This window comes from Numida meleagris, chromosome 1 (assembly GCF_002078875.1).
Source record: "Numida meleagris isolate 19003 breed g44 Domestic line chromosome 1, NumMel1.0, whole genome shotgun sequence".
In the NCBI taxonomy this organism is placed as follows: Eukaryota; Metazoa; Chordata; class Aves; order Galliformes; family Numididae; genus Numida; species Numida meleagris.
This window is the reverse complement of record NC_034409.1, coordinates 119,912,669-119,932,552: the sequence shown is the minus strand read 5'-3', so window position 1 is coordinate 119,932,552 and position 19,884 is coordinate 119,912,669. Positions and strand designations below refer to the sequence as shown.

General features: G+C 43.0%; 1 protein-coding gene across 3 annotated transcripts; it reads right to left on the bottom strand.

The window, feature by feature from the left end:
* Positions 497-14,979, bottom strand: ASB9 (ankyrin repeat and SOCS box containing 9). Of its 3 annotated transcripts, XR_002442644.1 has the most exons (9): positions 14,613-14,979; positions 9,403-9,482; positions 8,150-8,257; positions 7,729-7,879; positions 7,031-7,165; positions 5,517-5,708; positions 2,644-2,808; positions 767-832; positions 497-635 (listed from the first exon to the last, which is right to left on the bottom strand). XR_002442644.1 is itself a non-coding variant. In XM_021409882.1 (8 exons), exons 1-7 carry the CDS (start codon positions 14,704-14,706, stop codon positions 2,684-2,686), a joined length of 885 nt encoding a protein of 294 aa, XP_021265557.1. In that variant the 5' UTR covers positions 14,707-14,979; the 3' UTR covers positions 659-832; positions 2,644-2,683. The 3 variants fall into 3 exon arrangements, 2 of the variants coding, with proteins under 2 accessions (XP_021265557.1, XP_021265548.1); XM_021409882.1 differs by lacking the exon at positions 497-635 and having other exon boundaries at positions 659-832; XM_021409873.1 differs by lacking the exons at positions 497-635; positions 767-832 and having other exon boundaries at positions 1,191-2,808.

Sequence of the window (19,884 nt, the reverse complement as noted above, 5' to 3'; positions counted from 1 at the left end):
TCCCTGGCTGCTAGGACAATGTCTCTGTATTCCTCCTATGTTACTCATCCTTGCTTCCACCCTCTGCTTCCTTCTTGTGTTCCTTCTTGTGTTTGAGTTTGGCCAGAAGTTCCTTGTTTGTCTGTGCAGGCCTTCTGGCATTTATGCCTGACTTCTTTTTTTGCTGGGATGCATAACTCCTGAGCTAGAAGGAGGTGATCCTTGCATACTGACAGGCTTTCTTGGGCCCCTCTTCCCTCTAGGGCTTTTCCCCATGACATTCTCTGCATACACTCCAAAGTTTTACATTACATTTACAAGATTAAGATGTCTGCAGTTTCCAGTTAAGAGAAAAAAATGAAAGAGCTAAAAATGAGCAGGAAAACTGTGGGCCTTTTTGCACAACTGCAGAACAAAATATATGTGTGATATGTGGCCGGTCCACCTAGTGACTGCTGGAGAACCAAAGCAATGTTACAACTAGTATCAACCACCTTTAAATAAATCAAAGTAGGTGTTTCTTGTTTTAATTAGTTTTCTTATTTTATGAAGTTGTTTATTTGGTTCAACAATTTTCATAAGAAGATGAAACAGCATCCTGTAAAGCAAATTGCTGGCATTGTCATCTCTCGTTAAGCTGGTCTCTGTGGGCATACCTGGAGACACATTGAAAGAAGAGGAAATTACTGTCCTCCCATCCCTCTCCAGCTCCATAACGTACACAGTCAATGCTGGCAGACATCTCTTGGATGTCAGGCTGTAGAGGGATTTCCACATGCTTACTTACAGTAAATAATTCTTCTGTTGTGTAGGCAAACACAAGGGCACCCTGATCATTACACGTGCCTCTTGCCTAGGAGACAGAAGAAACAATCTGATGTAAGTCACTAAAAAAATGTGAACTGAAGATTGTGACCATCTTAAGTTACATCTTTTCCTGCTCTAGGAAATCTTGTGCTGCTATTCACTAACCCTCAGATGAGTAGAAGAATAATTACAAGAGTCAAATTCTACCTTCAAACATTAGCAAAGGGCAAGATGTGAAAAGTGCCTGCATCTTAGTCTCATTTGCATGTCTATTTAGAAGAAAAACACTCTCTATGCTACTACCCCATAGACAGCATCACAAACAATCAGAGTTCAGCTCAAAGATCCATAGACTCAGGAAGTATTCAATCTATCATTTAAAAAAAAAAAAGAAAGAAAGAAAATCAAAAGAGAATATAAACCATTTATTTTTAACTAATGTCCTATACAATTGTGTGTTGATAGCCATTTAACTGCCAGCAAAATAATAGCAAAAAAACTGATAAAATATATTCATGACAGTCTTTCAAATCCTACATTATATTTGGTTTCAAATACAGAAGAATATCCAAACTTCCCCTGCATTTAGCTTATTTGGTTTGCATCTTATACAGCTTTTACAGTTTATAACTAGATGTTGATACATGAAGATGTAATTCACCAGTGTTTATCACAATTTATATTAAAATAAATAAGCAAATATACTGAGATGATACAAACTGAGCAAACAGAATTCATCCTAATCATTCATGGTCTGAGGGATTCAAGGAAGCAAAATTAAGGTATGAAATCTCCAGATGAAAAGCAATCTAGAAACAATGCTTTCACCACCTTCTCTGATCAATTTTATCCCGGTATTAACATTACTCTGATAATATAACAAATAAGATGTTTAATGGTAAATGACAAAAGTAGTGGGTAAAAAAAAAAAATAGTTCTTGATCTAAAATATAACAAGATGGATTTTCAACTTTCAGATGCGTCACCAAAACAGGGATTCTTCACACTTAACATTAATCTTCAAAAAGTTAAGCACTAGGTTAACTGTCTCTTCCCTCCCTGTTCAGTGGAGATTCAGCTTATGCAAGATACTGATTTTAGAAGGATCCATCTGTAATAGATTCTTTTTTTTCAGAATACAAAGACAAATGTCTATTTTTCTCCTTCAGTAGGAGGGAAAGAGTAGAGATGGACATCTTAAAGCAGCCAGTGAATGTTTATATACCTCAGATAACATGTGATGAACTGAGATCTCTAGGGGTCCGTATCCCATAACAAGGGAACTTAAGGACCTATCTGTATTTGTCATTTTGTCCCATCAAGGTACAATTTAGTGTCACACAGACCAACAGAACTGCTCTTTCTGTGTCTGATCAGCACAAAAATTAACGTCTCGTACCAGACACCTGCATCCAGCAGTTGTGTTGTCCGGCTTTGCAAGTAGGTTGAGTTCCCTTTCCTTAGTCTTATGGTGGTGTGGACAGCCCTCACAGATGTTACTAAAAGCGCTGTTCATGCTGCTCTGGGATACGTGCTTTCTTTGTAAGGTTCTGTCAGCCATGAGCCCTCTGAAACGGTGCTGGGATTCAGAGAATCAAGAGGTCTATCTCAAAAGATTGTGCTCATTTCCTGCCTTTCTAGGAGGGTGGTGAGACACATTTCTATGCTCTACAGTACAGCAATGCAGACTAGCTCCTTTTCAAGTCACTGTTTGGCTGGGGGTGGTGCTGAGGACTCAGCAAGTTGGTTGTTTCCATGTTTCTCAGACCCAGGGCCTTACCAGAGACCAATAGCTATCACAGCTTAACATTGCAGGTGTTGGCAACACTACTAGTGAGAAATTTTTCTTCAACAGACCTTGCTGTGCTATTAAGGCACCATTTTGTACTTGAAAGGCTTAAACATGAAGAAGGAAATGTTTCAGCTCTTCGGGCAGGAGAAGGCCAGTTATTTTCTGATGCTGCTTGTGTCCAAAGCACCTCCTGATGCACAAGCGACAGAGCTGCATCAAGGACAGGGGCCCTGGAGAGAGACAGGAGACATGTTACGCACATGGCTTTATCGCCCCAAGGCCCACCATGGATGTGCAGCTCCCAGCACATCTGGCAGTGGAAAGCCAGGTGTACATCTACCATTCAGTTCAAGCCTCATCGCTCTCTGTCATTACAGAGACATAATTAGCACCCTTTTAACTTGCACAAGTGTTAAGCAGCTTGTGTTGTTTGTGAAGAGATGACTTCCTTCAAAGCCCTTCCCCCACAGACCTTCACTGAGATCCAGGATTGCAGCCCACTGCTTTAGACTTATTTCATAACAGTGACAAATGCATAGCAAAAGAAATACTACAGAATCATTTATTTAAATCTTCCTGATTAACTAGTCCCATGCTGATAAATACAAGCCACGCTGAAGAATCTAGTGCTATTTCCCTCCCCCCTTTATTTAAGTATAACGACATTAAGGGCTTATTTGGCAGGCTCATCTTTTTCATGAAAGGGTAGATGCTGTGCAGTGCTTTTAATGGCAGCGCCTGTCACTGTTCAGACCCCAACCTACCACCTGCACAGCACTGTGCCACATATGGGGTTGACCAGCACTGAGGGCAGTGAGGGGCTTCCAGGGAAAGGAGAGATGAGAAGGGCAGATCATAGAATCATAGAACAGCTTTGGTTGGAAAGGACTTTAAAGAGCATTGAGCTCCAACCACCCTGACATGGGCAGGGCTGCAAATGCAAGCAAGTAGTAAACACAAAGGGTTGGATGCCATGCATGTGGAGGAGATAAGAAGAGAGTGTAGAAGGCAAAAGGGAGATGGGAGAGGACAGTGTTGGTACCAGCAGCCATGAGTGAGTAGATAAGATAGTGGTGAGCAGAGAAGCTGAGGTGGAGAAATGAAGCGTGGTCAGGAGAGAACGCAGGCTGCAGCGTAAAAAGCAGGTGCAAGCTAGCTCTTCAAAACCATTCAAATCCATATTTGGGTTGTTAGCTAGCCCTGTGCTGCACATGTTGGACCATGCTGCAATGCCAGCATGGCATGTGCACAGGGAGAGGGGCACAAGATGTATGTGCCAGACCTATGAGGCCTGTAATGAGCTATTGGGCCTGCGAGGAGCTATGGGGCCTGCGAGGAGCTATGGGGCCTGCGAGGAGCTATGGGGCCTGCGAGGAGCTATGGGGCCTGCGAGGAGATTCTGAGCCTTCTGAAACCAGAGGATGCAGTGTGCACACCCCCCTCCCAGGCTGCAGCCATTCAGCAGTCACAGGAGTCAGACATCAGCTGCCCATCAGATATTACCCTACTCAGGAAAAGACATGTTGAAGAACATCAGAAAAACACCAGTCAGCTGCAAAATACCCTTCAGCCATTCATCATTTCTAATTTCAATTGCTGAATTTTGCTTAGAAAGATACTTTTTGCCCAAGCTTTTAGCTCAGCCATGGCAGTTTCTCATGCCAGCTCCACAGGGTGTGCCTGGGATGTTTTTTTAATCTCAAATAAACAGGACACATGTGGTGCCTCAGGAGTCACGAGGCTCATGCAGCAGGGATTTAAGCTTGAAAAGATCACCACTCTGTGCACCATAGATTAGGCTGGAAAACCAAATGTCTGCTGCACGTACATAATACGCACAGTGCAGTTGTTTCCATGTTATTATTTTTATATTACAATTCCACAAAGGGCCTGATTCATCACTTTATTATTAAAACTGTTTGTGACAACACTACCAAATCTTTACATAGTAGAATTGCAGGTCAGTAATTTGTTTAAAATAAAGTAAATCCAGATTAATTATTAGTTTGTGTAATTTTCTGTCTGAATGAGAACACCTAAAGAAGAGCACAAGAACTCCAACGCTAAAGAACTTATTCTAATTTCCCTCAAGAACAGTAAGTAAAATGCATCTCCCTCTTTCATTAAAGCATTCGTAACCAATCAAACAACATAGACCTGGAACAATTCCATTTACGTGTGCTAAATAAGCACTTCCTAAGGGTTAACCCTACAGCTTGATACTTTTGGATTATACAGCACATAACTTTGGCCTTCAGGAAAATCTAGTGTGTATATATATATATATATTCATATATATATTCATATATATATATATATATGATATATATTCATTATATCATTCTTGTGTAGTTTTCCTTAATTCCCACAAAACAATGAATATAGTCTTATTTTAAAGATACTTTTGCATCTACACAAGGTTTTGTCCCCAGAATAAAAGTAAATACTAATCAACTAGAAGATCAGTGTTGTAATTTTTAACTTATGCAGTATTTGGCATGTGTCTAAAAGTTGCCACACTCTAAAAATTGAGGGTCCTAGTCCTAGTGTTCACCAGATAAACACAACTCTCATCAGAGGTGATTTTCTGTTCACATTTGTCGGCATGTTCCAGACAACACTTCTGGCTTTATTCTGATCCCAGACTCGGGAAATTTTTTTACCCCAAGCTCTGTGTTGCATCACATTGAAAGCTCAATATGCTTTCTCCCTGATGCAATATTCACAGACCCATAGGTTAAAAGATGAGTAGTCGTCACTGTTAGCACCACTATATTCTGACACAGAAGGAGACAGTGTCCAAATAATTGAGGTAAACTTAGTTATTCTCTGTGTTGTACAACTAAGAGCATGGAATACTATGGCCTTGTGCAGCACTTTGTATGGTTTTTCCCTACAGCGTCCCAAGTGAAGGAATAAAAGAAGTGCTAAGAGACACCTTCTTTCTGCAGGAACAGTTGACTCAAAGGGCTGCCAGGTGGAACCAGCTCCATCGGCCTTTTGCTTTCAGCATTCTTTGCCCAAATGTCTGCTCCGAAGTCAATCAGCAGCATCACGAGCTCTGCACTGCAACTCCTGGCAGCCACGTGCAGTGGGGACTCCAGACCCTTGCCACTGTTCACGTTTGCTCCTGAATATGAAGAGATGACAAGGAATAATGACTACACCAGAGCTTATTTCCACTTCCTGTACGAGCTGCTCTTTCTCTGAACAATCCATAAACACTGTAGTATTCACCTAAAAGTGAATTCCTGTCCTTTAGGGCTTGGTCCCACAATCTGTGTATGCACTCCTTGTACTGGCTGTGAAGCAGTGGAGTTGTGAAAATGATCCCAAAGGATCATTTGCACAACCAAGTCTTTTACCCACAGCCCAGCCCACAGACATTTTGAAGCCTGACAAAAGTGTAGTTCCACGTACAACTGTCTTTTGCTCTCCATCCCAACTCACCATTCCTTTAAAGTGCGTGCAAGGTTTCAGCCTGCTCCATACTAGAGGCTTAAGGTGATTTCCAGGTGCTGAGTTACCCAGTCTGCTCAGGAAAAAATGTGAGGATGGAAGAGTTTTGAGGCCCGTAACAGTGGACAATGTAAGCACTCCCTGATCCCCAAGTGCTCCTCAGACTGTTATCCTGAGCTGATGTCTCAGAAAACACAAAATTTGTAAGCTGCAGAACCAATTCAAAACTATTTATAACATTTTAAACTACACATTCCTATACACAGAAGATAGCAAAGAAAAAAGGCAGAAAACAGAAAATAATAGGCAAAAATGAATTCTTAGAGTAATTTGTATTTGATTTATTTAGACAAGATCATTGTGCTAACTCGTGCTTAATGTCATCTAAATGTGCCTTTTTTTCAAAGGAGTTTGGTTGGCCCACCATTTTTGTATGAGCTATGTGGCTACACTTTGTTATGCAGCCCCTTTCATTATAAGAGATGCACTGCCATAGATAAAAAATGGCCTTGTGTAGTTATCCAAGTGGTCAGATTTGTAGCTGGATTATGTTTTTACTCCATGTTGGAAATGTTTCAGACGTTTTATGAACTAAGTAAGAATTAAAACATTTGCAGAAAAAGCATGTAAAGATTATTTAGTCATTTATTTTGAGCAAAGAGGGTGGAAGAAAAAAGGAAGTTTCTTGCTACTCTCTTCAAATAGCTACAGCAGCACGTATACATGGATGCTGGAGAGGATGGTGTTGTTCTAGGCACTACTGGCAGTATGAAGACGAGGAGGACCCATCATTTTGTTGAGAGTTGTAAAGCTCATTTCCAGGTCAAGAAGACTCTGTTTACCCTGCTACCCTCTTTAACACAGGACTGTCATTGAGAGAAAAACCCCTCCAGGTCCCAGAGCAGGAATTCCTCTAAATCTTTGGTGCAAAGAAAATCCAAAGACAGACATTACAAGGAAGGAGAATACACCATCCTTCATTTTTCTTTTTACCTGACTCAAGTAGCTTCCTGGCACAGTCCACTTTCTGGTTCTCACAAGCTACATACAGCGGAGTACCCAGATGCCTGATGTTGTGATCTATATTCACCCCATGGGATGTGAGGAGCTCAACACATTGCACATGACCTTAAAAGGGATAAAGGCAGAGTCAATTTTTAGAGATCAGGCATTTTGCAACAGTCCAAATTCTCTGATGCAGAAGTGTAATTTGGCAAAGATTCGTTGTTTTGTCAAGAGGTGATAGTGTAATACTTTGATCCACTCTCCTTACTCCAGTGTTTTCAATCAGAAGACCAGGAACTGCAAATCCAGTCTGAAAATATGCTAAAGCCCCTGCATTATATCTGACTCATTACAGATATCTATTGAAGATGAGATGAATCATGCTGTATTTCTCTCCTGCTTTTGAAGATGTCCAGACAACTCTCTCAGATCTCTACATAACAGGCAGCTGATTTGGACAACGCATCCCCTTCCAGGTGTCACCACATGAACCCAGAGGCCCTGAGAGCAGCAGTAAGTGGCCCTTGGTGAGCACCAGGAGTGGGAGCAACTGCAACACTTGTGATGAAAGCAAGTAGGAAGGTACAACTCCTAGCCTAAAACATAAAAAAGATCTTCTTTACCTTTTTTCCACTTCCCCAAACTTCTAGCAAGACATAAAACAGTGCTGACACCCATGAGGTTACCTCTCTTAGCAGCTTCATGGATGGGGGATGCCAAGTCACAGGGCGGGTGCAGGTTGGCCCCATGTTGCAGCAGTAAATTCAAACAAGCCACACTGCCACTGACACAAGCACTGAACAAAGGAGTGTGCCAGTCAACAGTAACCCCATTCACCTGGGGGAAGAATAAAAACAACACTGGAACAGGTTGCCCAGAGAAGCTGTGGATGCCCCACTACTGGAGGTGTTCAAGGACAGGTTGGATGAGGCTTTTGGCAACCTGGTCTGGTGGAAAGTGTCCCAGCCCACAGCAGGGGGTTGGAAGTGGATGGGCTTTAAGGTCCCTTCCAACCCAAACCATTCTATGATTCTATAATCTAGCATTAAACTGTCATAATAAAACATGTTAACATTGGAAACAATAACCTGTCCATGATGCACTTACCTTAGCACCATGCTTTAATAGGAAACTGGCACAAGCCACATGACCACCTAGGCAGGCTTCATGGAGAGGAGACACATGGTCTGCAGTAACAAGATTAACATCACTCCCCTGATGAAAGAAAATATCATTACAGCCAACTACAAAACAAACAAACAACAACAATTGCAAAAACCCACCACGCTTCTATAATGATCCTTAAAGATTTATTTAATCACAACTTTCTCAACTGCTTGGAGTTACTTGGCAAGCAAGGAAGGAGGCTGTGGTGCTTCAGCTGGAACAGATACAGGCACAGCGTACCAGAGGTCATGCCTTCTACCCATCACTAATCAATACAGAAAGCTGTGGGCAGTGAACTGTCCAATGCAACAATAGACATCCTTCCAGGCATTTTGCTTCATTTTACTTCTACTACATCACAGCTAACAAACTCAGAAATAAAAAAGATTAAAAAATGTTTTTAGTATTCTCAGCAGGGTCGTGACTGCCTCTTGTTTACATGTCTGCTCATGCCTTTTGACCTCCAGTCTGTGACTGTTTGAATGGAACATACCCAGAAGTGCTTTTGATATATACATTTGATGTATCTATTATTATATTTGATATATATATTATTATCTATATTATATATTTTCTTTGGAGCATGGCACTTTTTGAAGAAAAATTGGCCCCTTCATCAGAAACCACTGGATTGATTCTACCACAGGATCTTTTCTTTCTATCAGTCTTCATGATCCAGAAGTTTAAGCTGGAAGAGTTTCCAATAGCTATTCTCTTTGCTCCACAGGCTAAATCAAATAATTTTGAGGGAAGGGAGCAGTGAGGTTCCTAAATTTCTTCTCCCCAGCTGTGCCCTTCTTTGGGAGGAGCAAGGCCTTCAAGCACTTCAGTGGACACCAGAAACTGATGTCTGACTTGAAGCCTCAACTGGAGTCTTATCTGTGTCTGGAGCTGCCCCCACCAAAGGCACCAAGTACTGGTCATGAGCACAGGAGCTGCAGAAAGAGCCCTGCAGCTGCTCAGAGGAGTAGCAACTGGGGTCTTGTTACCTGCAACCCAAGATACAGGTCTTCAGCTGAGTGCTCAGAGTTTGTGTGAGGCAAAGAACTGTAGAAAAAATATGTTATGCATAGACTTCGCTGCATTTTGGTCAACATGATTTCCTAACCATGGCTGTTTCAGAGTAAAAGACAGACTGCATTCAGGAGCTGAACAAAACCAGTGGAGATCATAATGACTTGGCAAAGGGATACCTGGTTGATGAGTTTCTTCAGAGCAAGCAGACGCCCATGGATAGAGGCATCGTGTAAAGGAGACCAGTCTGAAACGAAGTCTGTGTAAAGAGAAAGACAGGAAAATGTCTAACATGGACTGTTTCATCAGTGTACTTTACTTCAACTGTGTGACCCCAGTAATCCTCTCTTCTAATTTATTACTTGAACCGCCAAGCTTTCCTTGGAGCAGCCACAGGGAGGGAGTGAAAAAACAGGATGGGTTCACTCTGGGTGTGTTTTTAATTCATCCCATGTTAGTGCTGAGCAGCTGTGTTCCCATTCAGAGGACAAGAGAATGATTTACAGAACACCACCTTGTTCTGACTGAGCTTGTCTCTTGGTTTGAATCATTTCCAGTGCCTTTGTTTTCACAAGCTCATTACGTTTTAACAATTAGCTCAAAAGGAGCTTGTTTTGGAAAGGGTACAGCTGCTCAGTCATTCACCCCTGCTCAGAGATGGGCTAGAGTCAACAATATGTAACTACAGACAGTACCAAAGTACAGGGAGGCAAATTGTGTTACCTGTTGATTTTGTTTCTTGGTTTTCAGTCTAGCGTTAACCTCTGCAGTGGTGCATTTTAAATAATAGCTGTATTCTCAGCACTTTGGAAACCATAAAAAGTAAATATAGAGGGAAGCTTAAAGAAAGAGTCTGCCTTAGATTTTAGTTTTCATGCCTGAACATTTAGTGGAGGAAAGAAAGCACTCAGCTTTAGGTGAAGCAGACTTGGTGAAAAACACTGTATTTCCTTAAAAGGTGGGGGTTTTTTTGTTTGTTTGTTTTTTAAACAAAAGAGACATGATTTCACCCTAGGGACATGCAGACTGTATGATCTCTTGCTGCTCTGCCTCACCGGGTCAAGGCAAAGAGCAAGAGCAAGAGGACTTGCAGTGACCAGCTCTCTGATGCTGAAGAAAATGAGATTCCTCAGCAGTATGGGAACACCTACCAGGACCCTGAGATCTTCTTGTGTCTCAGCACATGATCTCTCCATTTCTCCAAGGGACAGTGCAGGGGAGGGGATACCCAGTGAATGGTATTAAGGACACAAGCCCAAGTCATGAAGGGAGTAATTTTACTTAAGTATAACATAAGGAAAGTATTCCTACAACTGTGATAAAAAAAACTAATATTCTAAGTGTATAAAACAAAAAGATTCATATTTGCTCTCATCTCAAAAGACTGACATAAGGTCACTTTGGCAGATGGTTTAGGAAGCAAAAAAAAGGTTTGCAGCAGAAACAGAATTCTAACTACTATTTTGAGGTAATCTTGATATTTCAAAAGTGATGTTCAGAAAAATACCACATGCCAAAAATAATTTCTGGAAATGAGTCAGCATAGTTCTGGTTGAATGAAGGAGGTATGGGAGGGAACCTTTATGATTAAATTTGTTAACAAACCTGTCAAGTCACGTAGCGTGCTTTTTTGAAAGATTTATTTGACAGGCAAAAACATCATTTGATGAATTTTACAGGACATACCTTTCCTCAGTTTGCAGCTTAATATAAAGGTCTGAGGAAACAGCTTCATTTCCATAGTTGCTATATCTGTTCTTTGTTTTAACACAGTGAAACAAGCTAATGCAGTACTGAGGGCCGTCCAAATATTAACAGAGGGGCCCTTCAGCATTAAAAGTTTATGGCTCATGGCCACCAGTGAACACTAATCCCTCTGGGAGGGATTTACCTCCTTCAGTATTCATTGCCTCAAAACTCAATGTCTGGTCTGTGTTAACAGCCCAGGTACTCCTGGGAAGGAAAATAAGCATTTCCAGAGGGCATTTCACCCACCTTCTGCCTGCCTCCTCCTGAGTTCCATGGGCTGTGTACCACAACATAAACTTGCAGTAAGTTTGTAATCATTCTTTGGCCTTAGCAAGTGGACAGCAATTTCCAGAAGCTATGGTTCTAGTCTCGTAAGGGTATGTCATCTAATAACAATAGCAAAACCATGGTACAGTTATTAAAGCACAGTATGAATTGACTAAAATAGCTGTGCTTTATAAGTGATGTGCATCAAATGGTGCTTGTTAAATTACCTTCACCTGCATAAAGTTAAATATCTCATTTTCCAAGGTGCAAAGCTAAAAACATCTCTGCTTGTTCGCATTAAACACCTCAGGAATGACAGGCACAGTGCACTGTGTGTACTGAGGCTACTGTCTTACATTTTCCTATGCTTTTTCAGTGACCCTCATCGTGCCGTTTTGAGTAGTCCTGTGAGAAGGCCCACATCACCAGTGACAAGAGCAAGGAAAAAACAAACCCCACTAACATCACTAAGTAAAGACCCCTGATTTTGTGAAGCTTTTTATAATGAGGACAGTAGTATACTGAGAGACAAATCTTTATCTCTCTCCTCATACCTTGAACTAAGTTCACCTCTACCAGGCATGCTCTCCAGTGGCTACAGCATGCTCCTCCATGCTGTCTTTCTTACCCATCCTGCCAGGGATGGCTCTGGTCATGTATCCAGTGTCATGGTGTAACCAATGCTGCTGTCAGATCGTAATGAGTTGCAGGGAAACATTTTTACAAGGATTCTAAAGATCTAGATAGAAGAACAAGTTTTCTGAGCAGTGCTTGATCTCTTTTTGGTCAAATAAATACATGTAGCATTTGGTACAAACTACTATGACGTTAGATCAGCATGTCATCATTTTGGTGACAAAGAGGGAGGTGCATGGTCATGCTGCTATATCCACATGCAGCCCTTATCCAACTCAGTGCTTTCTTGAGAAAAAACAAGTTTCCATTAAGACTCCAAACCAGATCATAGTTGTGTGTGGAATGGCATTAACTCCTCGTTTCATAAATACTTAATAGTGAATTAGAAGGCTAATCAGAAAAAAATGTCAAAGATAAGTGCCAGTGGAAAATAAAAGGCGTATAGGCACAGATGTCCTAACCCAGTTGGGCATCCTGTACTAAGCAGGACTGGGTCCTTTATCCTAAATGGAAGTGGAGACCTAAAGTAGCTTTAAGCTCATCTCGGGTACATTGTGAACAGAGCGTTAAAGGTTCTGTTGACTGCACGGCAAGTAGATACAGTATCACTATTATTACCATATACAGGCATCTGATTAAAGCCTAAGTAAGTGCCAATGCTAACTAGCCCTAGACTTCTTAAATTCTCAAATAGTGACATTTGAGAAAGACCTTAAAATACTTTGCCCACCAGAGCAGTCCATGGAGGAGAAAGGCCAGTGTACAAAGTTGGCACTGTTGCATTCACTGCACGTACCGCCACAGAAATGCAGATTTCTGGTTCCCACAAATATGTACAATCGCTCTCTCATGGAGAAATGAGCCTGTTAATCCAAATATGAAAACTTGCCTGCACCTTGATCCACAAGCAAGCTCTGTCAGGCCTCATCGCTTTCAGCATCTAAAACCCGCTGGCTTTTTGTGGCATGGGGCCATCCCGCTCCCCTTTCACTGCTCTAAACTGCAGCCAACCCAGAGGTTACATGAAACCTCTGGTCCTACTTGATTGCACTGCATCCACCTGGGCACTTGAATGCTGGCAGGGTGGGTACAGAGGGAGCCTTATACCAGTAACTGCATAAACAGCCAAGCTCTCACTGCTGCCTGTGGATGTGCTTGCAGCACATTTCTAGAAGAGCATTCACTTTGTGGTGGTGGCTGAAAGCATCTTTTTCCAGCCTCTGATCATGAGGAGCACGTCACACACTCAGTGCGTGTCCCTAGGCTGCCTTCCTCTCATGGTGACTGCACACAGTGCAGCTCACAAGGGGCTCTGAAATCCTTTCAGCTGAGGCATGCTCTTGTGAACACATTTACATACACATAAGCCTATGGCATTATGTATAGAAATACTATGAATGGTATTTTTCATATTTAAAGGCTTTCACCTAACACCCGTGATATATGTAGCCAAATACATTCCTGTTGCAAGCCACCAGCAGAGCTTATTGACTTTGCTAAGAGCCAGGCAGGCTCAAGAGGAACACACTAAGCTCCAGCACCCAGCAGACCAAGCCACCCATGGCTTGCATGGAGGCTGGTCCCACACAGGGCTGCCTGGAGGCTTCCTCCCTTGCAGATTCCATTTTGGCAGAGATTGTCTCCCATGTGAACTGGGTTTGGTTCACACTGTGTAATGACATCGCCGTCCCTTCCCTCCCACCCTAGCCTCAGTGCATGCATACACATGCACACACACGAGGAGCAGCAGACAACACAGCCAGCATACTGATCATCTTTACACTGTAGTTTGTCTCTGTTTATTTTTCAGTGTCCCATTTTTCTATTTGGTAAGAATAGAAAATAGCCCCAGAAAAGAGGAAGGACACTGTGAAGTCATATTATCTTAATTTTCCTCCGTAATCCCACTTCACTGACCATGAACTGAAGAAACAGTGTCTCAGAAAATGGGGGTGCAGGGAACATAACTAGCTAAGCTGCTATGTGAAGATAAATTCCTTGTCCTTGGTCGGTCACCATGTCATATTTTCAATGGCTCTGGGCCAGCCAGCAGAGCAACAATCGGAGTGAAGCCATTTATTTGAATAACTTCACCACTGACCACAACAGCGTTGGTCACAGCTGATCATAGTGCCCTAGCCATTGTGGAAGAATCTGCATGGGCGAGTGGCTGGGCCTGGCAAGGGGACTTGCGCCTGCTGATTGGAAAGAATAAGAAACTTAAAAAAAAAGAAAAAAATGGGAAAATAGAAGGAAAAACAAAAAGCAAAAGCAGGTAAAAGAAAAAAAAAGAGAAATAAACAGAAGATAAAGAACAGAGGAAGTAAAGGAGGGAAGGAAGGAGGAAGGAAATGGAAAAAAAAAGGAAGGAAAGAAAGAAAAAGAAAAGAGGAACTGAGCCAGTGCTGTACTGGCACAAATCTAAGTTCAACATGCCACACTGCAATCTCTTTTTCAATTTGCTGTAGTTCAGTTACTGCATTTGTTTCTGCTTGCATGAACTGCACTACAGAATCTGGCACTTTTCTGTGATGCACCAGAAAAAAAAAAAAACACAACAGAAATCAGTATCAAGTATGAATAGTTCATTAAAATCCCTTCTGAAGTGCAAGAGCACGGGGACGTGGCTGCAGATCTGCACTGAAGTGTAACTTCGCTAGGAGCGTGGCTTTGCAGCCTGACCCTGCCCGCTCCTGCTGCCGGCAGACGCAAGGGCAGAGGCAGGAGCCTTACTCACCCCTCATCAGCACCTCTGATGGAGACGTTGCAGGCACCTGGCCTCCTGCTCCTTGCGACTTGCTGCCGTTTTGATTCATTCCCTCCTCATCCATCTCAGCCCCGTCTGTTCAGTTTGTTTTCTCACTTCACGGTCACTCTAAGGAGTTCAAATTCCATCGTTCACGGCGAGGTGCGGGAGCGATCTGCCGAGCAGATGAGCGGAACAGAGCCCGCCGCCGGCTGGGACTCGGGGCTGCACCGCTTTGTGCAGAAACTTAAGTACCTGGGCTGGGAGTTAGGGAAACACCTCCCTGGCCGTGCTGGTAAGCAGCCAGTGATCAGGCAGACCACACTGCACGAAGCGAGAGATGTGCCTGATGTCATATCCTCCCCAACCCCGCGCCCAATCGGGGAGCCGGCCGGCTGTTTTTATCAGGAAGGAAATTCTTGGTTTGCCAAAAAAACAAGAGAGAAAGAGCCAGTTCAACTAGTTGAGCGAACTTTGCCTGCGGGGGATTTGCAAAGAAAACCCAGGGAGACACCGGTGCGATCCGCACCACTCCCAGGCGAGCGGTTTGCAGGGCACCGCGCTGTGCTCTCTCCTCTCCCGGCGCTGCCCCGTGTGAGCCCACAGCCCCATGCGAGCAGCTGGGACCCCAGCAAGGAGTGGGCGCTGAATTCCTGCCACGCGGCGGGGGTCACCGCGTGCCGTGCGGATATTGCAACCACATGTTCACCGCGCCGCGCTCTCGGCTGGAAAGCTCCTTGTTGTCTCCATGGCGTGGAAAGCGCAGTGCTGAGCGGGCTGATTTCCTTCTCCCCGCTTGCAGACTGTCTCCCTGTCACAGTCGCACAAGGGGTTTCTTATCCGATCACTGTCCTTTTATTTTAAATCAATTTCTTTGTCTAAAGCCAGAGTCGCAAAGCTACCCATGAACAAATGGCAACTGATTTTCCAGAGGACCTCCATTTAATTTCTCTGGGTCTGTGTGCATAAATCCTGATCTCATGGATCATCTCTGTTTGCACAGTTTTCTTGCCCAAATGAGTACAGTTTATAATCACAGAATCACAGAATGCCTTGGGTTGGAAGGGGACCCAAGGATCATCAAGTTCCAGCCTCCCTGCCACAGGCAAGGCCACCAACCTCCAGATCTGGTACTAGACCAGGTTGCCCAGGACACCCATCCAACTTGGATAATGTAAGTGACAATTCCTTTTGCCGTCTCTGAGTATATGTTCATTTGTGCACAGGTGAAAGTAGGCAGAACTTCCACATGAAAATCTCACTCATGTTGATAAAATTTGTCTAGGAGAGCAGAGTTTGCATGTGTGTGTCTGAAGATCCAAACTGCCAGGGATAGGAAAAGGGGGAACAGTTGTAAATTAAAGGAGGAGAGATTTAGGTTAGATGTCAGAAGGAAATCCTTTACCCAGAGGGCAGTGAGGCGCTGGCCCAGCTGCACAGAGAAGCTGTGGTGCCCCATCCCTGGAGACGCTCAAGGCCAGGTTGGATGGGGCCCTGGGCAGCCTGAGCTGGTGGGGGGCAGCCCTGCCCACGGAAGGGGGTGGGGCTGGGTGGGCTCTAAGGTCCCTTCCTTCCAATCCAAAACATTCTGTGATACTTTGATAAACAAAATTCTAACTGGGCTAATCCCAAGAAACAGGGTTTCATTTTTAGCACGTGCAAGAGATTTGGAATAACTTTGAGGTTTTTCCTCCTATCTTCAAAAAAAGAAGAAGAAGAAAAGCATTTCTATTTGAAGACATGAACAGTATGAGTATCACCTACAAGCGCTACCAAGGGGGAGCCTGTGAAGGCAACCAGGGCACATGCCGATTCACAACTGCCAATGAAACATGGATAAGGAGAAGGCCTGTCCCTTCCCAATGCTCTCCTGGCTTCTGAGTCTGGCCCCACTGGCTTATAAGTGAAGAAGCATAATCTGCAACCTTTAAGTTCAACACTAGTAAGGAGCCTACAAGACAGAAATATTTTAGTCCCCAGTAATACATGGACAGGGAGACTTGGGTCATTTGATCTTCTGATCTGCTGAGTTATAGGGTAATCATCTGAATAATGTGATATTAGTTGCACATATTTGGTCATGATTTGTGATATTAACCTCTGCCTTGAAGGAGGAGCTGCAGCCTGCTCTTTCTTGAAGCTGATGGGACCCCAGATAGCACCTAGCAGGCCTGATGAGCCTGTAACACTCTCCATGGTTGCAGGAAGCCTCTACCTGCTCATCCCTCCATCATCCTTTGTGAAAGAGGCCTCTGAGGTCCCCACAAAAGGCTGGTAGTCCACAGACATATGCTTTCCTAGTTTGTTGGTGTCCTGATCCATATGTATTGGTGTCTCATGATGCAAGTCTCACAAAAGAAGCTTCTAGTTTGATCATGCTTGTCTTCTGACAGCATCAAAGAGGCAGAGGCCTGGACAAAGCCATACTGCAGGATCCATCTACAGTGCCCATTCCTCAGAAATGGGGCTCCCTTCAGGGCTACAGGACTACACTCTGAAATGTCACCTTATGGGCAAGATTTCTCCTTTGGTTCATAGTATATTCTCACACAACCAGACTTCTGTTCCCTGGGCTGCCCTGAAGCCTTTGCTTAGACAAAGCATCTTAAGTTCCTGTGATGAATCTCCCTGTCTTTGTTCCAGCCTGGAGATACCTTACATTACATAGCACTGCTTGCTACAGAGTTTGATGTCCTGTGAGCCCTGCCTGACCACTCCACAGTTACTGTCTTGTGCAGCAGTCTTAGTGGGGTTAGGGCAGTGCAAGGAAAGTCCAGCAAAAGTCCATAAATATTCTTTTTTTTGATCATGAAAATGCAGATTCCTGACTCTTCCCTCCTTGTCCTGTGTGGTGTCTCACCACAGGCTCTCTCCAGTGCATGCACACCTCAAATAATTCATTTCTGTGTGGCCAGATCTCACCTGAGGAGATTTTCTGTGTCATGTACGGTAACAAGTTTGGTACTTTTTATGGTTATGAAGAGTCTAGCTTTAAATTCTGCCACTTGATTTTATAGTAGAGACACAATGACTAAAAGGCTGAATTAGCAATACAGAGAACAGAGAGAAAGACAAAGAATCTATGCTTCTCTTCACAAGTGCAAAACTGCATTCTTTTCTCTTTGTTGCAGTGTTTCCCTCTACTGTATGGTCAGCCAGGAGATCAGCATGTGAGGTCCATGGAAATAAGTGGGAGGCATTACTTTTGGAGCAAGCTACTAAAATATCTCCAAATTAGGGAGTTTCTGTAGGGTCTATAGAGTCTTGCTGGGCACCAAGACTATGTAAGAAAGCTTTGACTCGTTTAACTACCTCAGTCTCAAATCTTTTTGAGATATAAGCATAAAATTCTCCACCAACAAAGAAACATGTCAACCTGAATCTCAAGAAAAACAGCGCACAGCTTCAAATACAGACCTGAAACAGCTTACACAACACAGAGCTTTTAGTCATTACAATGCTATTTTCCATTTAAATAGCTCTACACTCCAAGTTCTACATAAAAAGCTAGCTACAGAAATCACTTCATCATAATTCAAATGTAACATTCCCGGATGGATAAAAGTGCATAGTAACGTTGAGGATATGACACTCAATATTACTTTTTATGTTTACAGAGTATCTTGTAAACTTGAGTCTTTTTTTTTTTCTCCTTCAAAGATGCAAATTGCTGACAGCAAGTCATTCAACTATGACTATGTTCTACTATCCTTCTTTCTTCTCCCACTTGTTAATCAGTTTTTAAATTTTGCACATTAATCATTACAGAAAATACTTTATTATTGTTTACTATTCTGGGCATGTACAGTGAGTTTTTTGTATCATTAAAGCTAATATTTGCTACAAGAGTGAAAATGCACTGCTGGTAGATCTGTCTTGGCATGCAAATTCAGTGTTGGTTTCTGAGGATACAAACCATAGAAATACAGAAAATATTTGGAAAACTGGACACAAAGCAAGGTATTTGTTCAATTTATCTTCAGAATCCAAGTCAGATATCCTAGCTTTGCTTTAGAGCTAATGAGGATAAATATGCATTTTAAGATCATGATTCATCTGACCTATTTTAGATCTCTGCTTTGAAAGGACATGAACAGAATCTTGAGAATCAGCCTTCACTGACTCTGAACAAGAAGCTGAGGTGTGTACATGTGATTAGCCGAAACCCACCATAGAAGCATGGTTGAATTCACAGTCAGTGACAGTCCAGTGCTGTGCAATGCCTGAGGCACCAAACCTTGCCTTCTGGGTTCCTACACTTCAGAGGGGAGGATTCTGATCCTCCCCTGGCAGATATAGCTGCAGAGACTTGATCTGTTGCTGCCTGCCTCATTCCCCACTTTCAGCATAGGTTACCCACACCCTTAGAAGGGATGGAAGCCCTGGCCACAAACTGAGGCCTCAGTTGTTCTGTATATGGTCTATTATATTAGCTCAAATCCCAATAAAATCAGTTTTCTACTCCAGCCTGTAAACTTGAGCTCAGAGACAATAGCATATGTTTCATTCTGCTGCCTCTCCTTCAAGGCATTAATTTCCAGCCAGTGAGCAAGGCATACATCTGAGGCAGTCATGTTTTAGATCACAGTAGTTAAATTTGTCCTCAGGGGTACTAAATCACCAATGCCATATCCAGCGGCACTTGAGTTTTCTTTGCAAAGCTGCCGTAAAATCTCCAAGTGGGCTCAAGGGTGAAGAGGTCCTCCCTTGATGAAATTCATAACATCATCCAGTTCTTGCATCCCTCCTTTTCTTTCCTCTTGCAGGCGCTTTCCTTTTTTCACATTTGTTCTGAGCATGTCAAGTTTTCATGTTTCCTTCCTCTCACCCTCACAGAAACTTCCCTTGGCAAATATCCCATCAGCCTGGTTGGGGACCACACAGAATTCTGCAAGCAATTTTTCTATTACACAGGCTTGTAGTTTTACTTAGAAGTCTCACAAATTACCATCTAAATCAAAGCCAGCAAACCCTGAAAGAAGCAGCAAATATGTCCTGGTATCACGAGCACCTGGATTTGTGTTTTAATTCATCGCAGGTGTTCGGAAGCACCACAGTATCCCAGAGAGCAGGGCAAACTTAGCATGAGTTTGTTGTATCTTTTTTTGTGGCAAGGAGGGGATTAGAGCATCTTCCCCACAGAGAGGCAAGTGGGAACACTCCATTTTTCACCATCTGGTGCCAAACATCTCTCAGTGAACACCTACGTAAGTTTTTGTATGCTGCAAAATAAATCTTGGCACTGTTTTCTGAACTGGCTTTA

What these genes read in the sequence shown, in the direction of transcription:
- ASB9 (XM_021409882.1), bottom strand. Translation starts at nt 14,706, where the DNA reads ATGGATGAGGAGGGAATGAATCAAAACGGCAGCAAGTCGCAAGGAGCA. An exon ending in CCATGAAGCTGCTAAGAGAG is followed by an intron (nt 7,166 to 7,728) that starts GTAACCTCATGG and finishes ATCCCTTTTAAG; the next exon opens with GTCATGTGCAATGTGTTGAG. An exon ending in CAGGAAGCTACTTGAGTCAG is followed by an intron (nt 5,709 to 7,030) that starts GTAAAAAGAAAA and finishes CTTCATATTCAG; the next exon opens with GAGCAAACGTGAACAGTGGC.